Below are 9,989 nucleotides of genomic sequence, written 5' to 3'. Positions count from 1 at the left end.
TTGTTGTTGTGATTAATTTTTGGATAAAATAATTTCTAACAAAATACAAGTTTTTAAAAAGGGATAAACTTAGTCAAAGAGAATTTATTTTTTAATTTTCAAAAATAAGATAAGTGAATAAAACAAACAAGGGTTAAAGGCCTTTACTCCCCTGCCATATAGGCGTGTTTTGATTTTCCCTCCCTTAAATATTTTTTTTTTGTAACAGACCTCACAAAATATATTATCATCATTAAAGACCCTCTTCCATTTTTGTGTGCAAAAAATGTCTACGTGGACAATAAAAAAATGCTGACTGTGAATATGCTATACACATGACATTCATTTTATTTTTTTTTATAATTCCACGTAATTTTTTTTAAAATTTTTTTAAATTTTAAATTTTATATTTAATATTTCTTTTTATTTTATATATATTTATTTAATATAACAATACTCAAATTAAATGACATATAAATAGATGATGTGTAAAATAGAATTTGATGGTATATATATATATATATATATATATATATATATATATATATATATATATATATATATATATATATATATATATATATATATATATACACACACACACACACACTTATATTTGTAAAATATAACAATTTGATGGTACTTATATTTCTTTTGATGTGTAAAATATAACAATACTGATATTTGTTTTTTTTAATATTTTTTTAAATAAAAAAACTATGTCTTACGGTTTTTTCCACACATTTTCTCAGCAGTTTCTCACATTTGCTTCTATATTTGCTGCCTTGGATGACTTGCCGATTTTTAAGAGAGTTGGCTGGCGGTTTTCTCTGCAGTTAAACCGCCAATTAAAAAGAATTTTTGGTACATTCATTCCATGAACTTAACCGGATTGTTGTCACGAAAAAAAAGATTTTGATAGAAAACATTCATTCATTAATTAAAAGGTACATTGAAAGTCACTAACAGAAAATAAGAAAGCATAAACATCTAAGAAATTACAACGGTTAAAACAATGGCATCGGTTCCATGCATTATTCGAGTGCAATCCACGTCGTATTCCACATTCTCCCAATAACGTTCCCTTTCTCCGATGACAACACCACCCCTTGTTCTAAGCCTCTTGATACTTCTTATCTCTTCGTCGGGTTCGTACTCCCCTTCCAAAAACCTCAGGAGAGTCCTCTTCAGATGGGCCACAAAATTGATATTCCAAAACATTACCGGCATGGGGGGGTTTCACTGCAGAGTATATGACATGCCCGCTCCTTCCGTGGTAATCTGGTTCATAGTCGAGACATTTCTTTGGTAGAGGGGGCTCTGATTTCCGGTGCGATCGTCTGGCCTAATGCGAGCTTTCATTGTTGTGAATGAAAATATATTAAAAATAGTTACTTGTTTAGAATGAATGAAAATATATTAAAAATAAAATTAGTATATATGTGAAATGAGATCAACACCCCTAACTAACAAATAAATAGGATATAGAGGATACGAACAAACTTTGGAGTCTCATAAGTTTGGTGAAGAAGAGGAACGAATTAGAGTAGCCATAACCATTTCTTCCCCCAAATCAAGTTTTGAAGCAATCTGACGTTCAGAGTCATTACACCAAATTTTTCTTACAATTGGAAATTTTTTACAGGATTCACGTACTTCTTTAGGTTTATCATTTCCATTTTTTTATTTAGATATGAGTAATCTAGGTGGTCATCATTTTGTATGTTCCTTGCTCAATATGAGATAAATCCTACTTGATGGATAATGTAAAATTTCATGAAATAGTAATCTTTTAAATATGAATGAATGCCTTGTGCTTTTTCATATACTTAATTATTTTCATATACTTAATTATGGGATTGATCACCTTAGAGTTACATAAAATTTTGATAGATTGTAGTAGGATTTAAAAAATATACTTCAATAACTAATATGTTGAAGTAAATAGTAGACATGCATTGCTTACTTAATCACTTAAGACATAAAGGATTATGACATTATGGGTAAACATAACTGATTATGCATAAAGTGTATTAGTATTATTGTAAAGCTTAGACATAAGATTCATAGTTACTTACTATACTTTTCACATTGTTGACAAATACGATAAATTTTAGTTTCGGCCTTACCTGATATGACATCACACGTAATTTAAATGAATTCATGAAATGAATCAGTGCCCAACATATTCTCATACTATGTTTAAATTCTTGTTATTACTCTTTAATTTTCTATAACTCCTAGATGAACACTTTTAATTGTTACCTTAACCCATGCATTATTCTATTAATATAATATGATTCATCAAGTCGTTTAATCACAATCATTATGGGGTCAATAATTTTCGTATCACTTATTACTGGTTTGACTAAGGGCCTGTTTAGTAAAAATAGCATTTGGTTGATAAGCTAGCTGATAGCTTATAGCTTATAGTTGATGGCTGATGACTGATAGCTTATAGATTATGGTTGATAGTTAAGACTGATAGCTCATAAGCTAATTGAAGTGTTTGGTAAAATTAGCAGTTCAAGTAACTTATAAATGTAAAATGACATAAAAGATATTTAATACAAAATTATTTTATTTTAAATTAAAATTAATTATAAAGGATAAAGGTGGATTTTTACTAAAATAATAAGGACATAAAAGGAAGAAAAAATTATAAGCTATAAGCTAAAACGCTATTTGAAATAGCGTCTGGAAAATAAGCTATAAACTCGAGATGAAAAGACTGTTATCAAATAGGTCTAAATTGTCATATGAGCTTATAAGCTATAAGCTATAAGCTATAAGCTCAAAATTGTGTCTTACCAAACAGAGCCATGTATATTTTTACACTTCATTTGAATCAACTAGTTTTTGGTATTGTTGTTGGGGATTGTGTCATTAAATTTTAAATTTTCATATGATCTAGATAAATAACTCATTTGATCATTTAATATATTTATATTTTCTACTAAAACGACAAGCACTATGATATCCTTGTATTGGAAGTTTGAATTCCCCATAAAATAGAGCAGACCTTGACCGATAAAGGATATTCATAATCTAGAGGAGATTGCATCAAGCTCATCAATTGGTTAGAGTATTTTTTTTTTGAACTAGAGATAGTTAAACAAGAGTAATTTTTTTGGATCAAGAAGTTGAATAGGAAAAGGTCAACATATCACTGTCGTTGACAATGACCAAGCATTAAACATCAGAAATTACATAATCTTTGATCCTAATGCCTAAAATGTGTGTATAATTAGACCAGAGATTACCAACGTGTGGTTTGAATTCAAGCCTATCATGTTCTGAATGTTCCAAGCCATTGGATAATACCCGGGTTTTTGCGATAGATGATCCTTATATGCATTTGAAGAACTTTCTTGAAGTTATGAGCATTTTCAAAATCGTTGAGATAGCTGATGACACCTTCTTACTCATATTAATTCCTTTCTCTATAAGGGATCGTGAAAATAGTTGGATAAATTTCTTGGAGCCAAACTCCATAGCCAAGGGGAGTTATTTGGGTGAGAAGTTCTTAGCCTAGTATTTCCTTTTGGTCAAAAATTCCAAAATGAGGAACAAGATTACTTCATTTCGACAAGGGGAGGGAGAATATGTATTTGATGCTTGGAAAATATTTAAGGAGTTGTTAAGGTAATGTCCCATCATGGTAATCCAATTTTTTTCAATTGGAAACTGTTCTACACCGGCCACATTCCTAATATTTGCCAAATGAATAAATATCAAGACACTAATAGAAAAAGGTATGATTTAATCCATAACTCACTGTATCGCTTTTTCATTCAAAAACTGCCTTGGGTGTTGGAGTGATAACCTTGTAGGTCCACCCTATGCAACTGTATCTTTAGCACACTTTGTCCTCACTCACATGCTTTCTATTTCTCTACTATTTCTAATATTAACTATTTATTAAATAATAGTTCTAATTAAATTTTTATCCACCACTAAGCTACTAAACCTCCATATGTTTAATATTATAGGTCTCTGTCCACAACTCACCAACTAAATTAATTAATTTAAAAACCCTTCCAAAACTCTATTAAAATTAAATATTAAAAATTAAGGTGTTACCACTCTCCCCCACTTAAAGAATTTTCGCCATCGAAAATTACTTGAAGAAAGCATCTCTAGATAAGACTCTCTCATCTAACTCTCTATGTCCCAGGACATGCTACTCTCGATGTATCCTCCCCGACTTGGTTCAATCTCACTCCTACTGGCTAACGATTAGCTAAATGAGTGTTGACATTGTTTCACACACCTGACGTACACAAGGGTGCAAACAAGTTAACAAAACCTGGGTCGAATGAACTAAATACTCTAATAACAACTATAATGCCTCATACTGTTTTCAGGATTACCGACTGACCCCACAAACCAACCCGAGGTTTTTCAGCATGCTTTATCCTCACTCACATGCTTTTTATTTCTATGTTATTTCTAATATTAACTATATATCATTAAATAATAATTTTAATTAAATTTTTATCGACCACGAAGCTACTAAACCTCCCTTCTAAACTATGTTTAATATTATAGGTCTCTATCCAAAATTCACCAATTAAATTAATTAATTTAAAATCACTTCCAAAACTCTATTAAAATTAAAAATTAAAAATTGGGGTGTTACAACTGTCCCCCACATAAAGAACTTTCTCCCTTGAAAATTATCCGAAGAAATCATCTCTAGATAAGATCTCTCATCTGAATCTCTAACTCCCATGACACACTACTCGCAACGGATCCTCCCTCACTTGATTCAATCTCACTCCTGTTGGCTAACGGTTAGGGAAATGAGTGTCGATAGAGTTTCACACACCTGTCGTGCACAATGGTACAAACAAGTTAACAAAACCTAGGCCGAATGAACTGACCTGCTCTGATACAAACTATAACTTCCTAGACTGCTTTTAGGATAATCGACTAACTCCACAAACTAACACAGTTCTTTTCAAAATGCTTTGTCCTTACTCACACACTTTCTATTTCTCTGTTATTTCTAATATTAAATAAATATAATTAAATAATAATTATAATCAAACTTTAATCCAATTATTAAGCTACTAAACCTCCCTTTTACACTACATTTAATATTATAGATCTCTACCCACAATTCACAAACTAAATTAATTAATTTAAAAACACTCCCAACACTCTATGAAAATTAAATATTAAAAATTAGAGTGTTACACGATTTATTCCATCGTGGCTCACATCCATGACCATGTTAAATATACTCGGCATGAGTTGGAGGTAGAGATTCCTAGTCAGCTTAAGCTCACACTGAGCCTAACCGGTCAAAACGCTATAGATATGAGTCCATATCTGAGCATATATGTCGGTGTCTTCTCATGGTGGTTAAAGGTCGAGATGAGCGATCTATCAGATCAAGATTGCAGATCTTGATTCCATGAAATCTCAATTTCTTCACCAGAGATGCTTTCAGACTCCAAATCTAAAAATCATATTTAACCTCGTGGAAATTTTAGGAATCTGAAGTCAATTCTCGCAGACGGCGCTACTGTTCTGTGGGGCAACAAAAATGCTGAAAATATAATAAATTGTCGTGAAGCAAAGTTCCTAAGAAATTTAGTGATGCGACACCCTGGATCTAAGGCTGCCATTTTGATGCCTCTAGAATTTGAGAGGTTGATCTTGAACTGGAGTTAGTAATCTTTGTTACGGTGGACCAAAGATGGGGTGCCTGCATGATTAATACTCCAATGCCCAAGTCAGTTTAGTGTTCAAGATAATTATAATGAAAATGGAGATAAGAAATTGTGTACCTGAAAAATATGAAACAATATTTATTAATATTATGAGAATAAAATTATTTTAGGAAATTATAAATATGGTTCTATTTTTTAACATTTTTATCACATTAAAGAATGTTTATATTTTTTGTTCGAAAAAAAAAAGTTATTTAATAAGTTTTGTTTGATTAATTTTTTTGAAAATACTCTTGTCTCTTTATAATGTCAATGGCCACCTCTACAAGACAATAGTTTTGCAATAAAAACAATAAATTAATTGACTACGTCAATTACTCCCTCCAATTTTTTTTTGTATAAATAAGTATAGAATTCATATGTTCAATCAACAAAATAAAAAATAAAAAAAAAATATGGGTTTTACTGATAAGCAAGAGGCTTTAGTTAATAGTTCATGGGAGTCATTCAAACAAAATCTTTCTGGCAATAGTATTTTGTTCTACACTATGTAAGTTTAATATCTTTTTTTGTGTGTTTTTAACTTGTGTTTTCTCTTTTTATCGATTGTCAAAATATGGTGCTATTTAACAAGAAAGTATGTTTGGTTATTTTGATAAAAGTATACTCGAGAAAGCACCTGCAGCTAAGGGCTTGTTCTCTTTTCTTAAAGACACAGCTGGAGTAGAGGATAGTCCTAAACTTCAAGCCCATGCTGAACAAGTATTTGGTCTGGTAAGTGTAATATAACATTAATTTTTATAAATACGGAATTCTAGTACTATTTATCTTAATAATTTCATTAAAATGGACATTATTTACCTTAAAATATTAATTATTTTGACTTATAGGTGCGTGACTCAGCTGCTCAACTCCGAGCAAAAGGAGAAGTAGTCTTAGGAAATGCTACATTAGGTGCTATTCATGTTCAAAAGGGAGTTACTGATCCTCATTTTGTGGTATGCTTATATAATAAAATATTTTAATTGATTCATTTTTATAAAACTAACTATTTATAATTCAATAATATGACAATAAATAAACACTTTTTATTCCATACATATTTTATTTAATAATTTAAATACTTGAAAGAAATATTTACAGAAAATCATATTATAATTAATTTTTAGATATAAAACTATCAAAATAAAATAAAATTGATGGATGTAACAATAAAATTCTTGAAACAGCTAAAGATTATTTATTACCACTCCATTTAATTTTTTACATTTATAAGATAATCATTGGTATTCTTTATTAATAATAATTTTTTCTTCATAAATTTTATTTTATTTTTAAAAATATCAAATGTTTAAACAAAAATTTATACATTGATGTCCCGTAGGTGGTTAAAGAAGCTTTGCTGCAAACAATAAAGAAAGCATCTGGAAATAATTGGAGTGAAGAATTGAGCACGGCTTGGGAAGTAGCTTATGATGGATTAGCAACTGCAATTAAGAAGGAAATGAATTAAATACGGAAAATATAATAATTATAAATAAATTTATTGAATAAAATATGTATTACTAAAATATGTTAAACAAATTCCTATAATAATAAATGTTGTTTAAAATATTGTTTGTTGTGATTAATTTTTGGATAAAACAATTTCTAACAAAATACAAGTTTTTTAAAAGGGATAAACTTAGTCAAAGAGAATTTATTTTTTAATTTTCAAAAATTAGACAAGTGAATAAAACAATCAAGGGTTAAAGGCCTTTACCCTCCTGCCATATATACCAAGCACTAGATAAACCGGCGCTCGTGATACCACTTGTTAGACGATAGGGATGGTCTAGAGGGGGGTGAATAGACCACATTTTTCCGACTTAAGAAAAATTTAGCTTTTGAAACGTGATTCCCCGGGATCAACTTTATCGTCTTTGAATGATCGAGTTATCGGAGACCGAATATGTGCAATAACCAAATCGGATGAAAATAATAAATTTAAATTACTTGTTTCAACGAAATTATCAATTAACTAGCATACACACTTAAGTAAATCTTACTCGCAATGAACTGTTTCACCAAAATTGACCAAAAATTGAAAGTGTAATTTTATCGAACACTTGGTGAGCGTTTTTCTCCAAACTTCAATTTTTGCTCAACTATGGATCTTTACCAAAAATGAATATAGAAAAGATAAAACTAAGAACGATAAAGAACACGAGATTTGTTAAGGCAGTTCCTCTATCGTCCTCGCAGGAGTACGTCTGCCCCTAATTTCAAATGAAATTAGGAAAGTTTTATTTGATTGCAAAATATTTAACAAGGAAAGAGTTTACCAATCACCAACTACACACATGCAGTAAAATTGAATACAATTCTTTCCTACCCTTGATTCAAGTAGAACCAAGTCAATGTCACTGATCTTCACCGATCAAGACCCCGATTCTTCCTTTTTCAATCCTCCGGTTGTAGCAAATTTGATGAGCGAATCTACAATCCCTCAATTCCTTATGCTCAGCTGAATTGAACCCAAAGCGAAGCGATCGTCAAAAACCTTCAAATCAAACCCTTGATGTAGAAGGAAAAACCCTAAAATTTTATACAAGAAACACCCTCAACAATCTTCACTCGAACAAGACAATTGTCTACCGTCGAACCTTATCAATGTACGTTCCTTACTCCGATCGAAAAAGATGATTATGTGTGATTTTCAATCAATAAGCGAAAGGTTGAAGTTGAGAAGAAGCTTAAGTATATCTTTCACGTTTCTTTTTAATTTTGCTTGAGAATGATCAAAGAATATATATACCACCCCCTTTCCATTAGTCACTTAAACTTAGCAGAAAAACCAGTCATTTTAGCGATAGGTCGACCTGTCCATCTGTGTAGGTCGACCTGTTCTAGTTCTGCACAAGCTTTTGGATCAAACATGACACATGCGTCGACCTGAAGGGTCGGCGTGCGCATACCCGAGGTTTCCCTAAAATTCCATGCGTCGACCTGTAGGGTCGGCGTGCGCATACCCGAGGTTTCCTCAAAATGCCATGCGTCGACCTGAGCTAGCAATGCATAGATGCATTCTGCTCCTACACAGCATTTTCCTTAAGTCCACCAAATAGGTCGACCTGTGGCATATGTGCGTCGACCTGTTGACTGAAATTTGCCAAAATCACTTTTCCTTAATGCATCCACTTGATTCCTTTGTTTCCACATCAATTGTGTCAAGTTCACAATGTTTTGACATCATGAAAATACATATTTGCCCTCACAGATAGCTTATAGATTATGGCTGATGGTTAAGACTGATAGCTGATAAGCTAATTGAAGTGTTTGGTAAAATTAGCAGTTCAAGTAACTTATAAATGTAAAATGACATAAAAGATATTTAATACAAAATTATTTTATTTTAAATTAAAATTAATTATAAAGGATAAAAGTGGATTTTTACTATAAGCTATAAGCTAAAACGCTATTTGAAATAGCGTCTGGAAAATAAGCTATAAACTCGAGATGAAAAGATTGTTATCAAACAGGTCTAAATTGTCATATGAGCTTATAAGCTATAAACTATAAGCTCAAAATTGTGTCTTACCAAACAGAGCCTATGTATATTTTTACACTTCATTTGAATCAACTAGTTTTTGGTGTTGTTGTTGGGGATTGTGTCATTAAATTTTAAATTTTCATATGATCTAGAGAAATAACTCATTTGATCATTTAATATATTTATATTTTCTACTAAAACAACAAGCACTATGAGTATCCCTGTATTAGAAGTTTGAATTCCCCATAATATAAAAGCAGACCTTAACCGATAAAGGATATTCATAATCTAGAGGAGATTGCATCAAGCTCATCAATTGGTTAGAGTTTTTTTTTTTGAACTAGAGATAGTTAAACAAGAGTAATTTTTTTGGCTCAAGAAGTTGAATAGGAAAAGGTCAACATATCACTGGTGTTGACAATGACCAAGCATTAAACATCAGAAATTACATAATCTTTGATCCTAATGCCTAAAATGTATGTATCATTACAACAGAGATTACCAACGTGTGGTTTGAATTCAAGCCTATCATGTTCTGAATGTTCCAAGCCATTGTATAATATCGGGTTTTTGCGATAGATGATCCTTATATGCATTTGAAGAACTTTCTTGAAGTTATGAGCATTTTCAAAATCGTTGAGATAGCTGATGACACCTTCTTACTCATATTAATTCCTTTCTCTATAAGGGATCGTGAAAATAGTTGGATAAATTTCTTGGAGCGAAACTCCATAGCCAAGGGGAGTTATTTGGGTGAGAAGTTCTTAGCCTAGTATTTCCTTTTGGTCAAGAATTCC

General features: G+C 31.2%; 1 protein-coding gene across 1 annotated transcript; it reads left to right on the top strand.

Annotated features, from left to right (window-relative positions):
* Positions 1-6,049: 6,049 nt before the first annotated feature.
* LOC131646476 (leghemoglobin Lb5-10) lies at positions 6,050-7,274 on the top strand. The gene is made up of 4 exons (XM_058916504.1): positions 6,050-6,210; positions 6,323-6,434; positions 6,551-6,658; positions 7,045-7,274. Exons 1-4 carry the CDS (start codon positions 6,116-6,118, stop codon positions 7,171-7,173), a joined length of 444 nt encoding a protein of 147 aa, XP_058772487.1. The 5' UTR covers positions 6,050-6,115; the 3' UTR covers positions 7,174-7,274.
* Positions 7,275-9,989: the final 2,715 nt, after the last annotated feature.

The sequence above is a fragment of the Vicia villosa genome, linkage group LG2, assembly GCF_029867415.1.
Source record: "Vicia villosa cultivar HV-30 ecotype Madison, WI linkage group LG2, Vvil1.0, whole genome shotgun sequence".
NCBI lineage: Eukaryota > Viridiplantae > Streptophyta > Magnoliopsida > Fabales > Fabaceae > Vicia > Vicia villosa.
The sequence above is the reverse complement of the archived record's forward strand: the minus strand, read 5'-3'. Positions and strand labels throughout refer to the sequence as shown.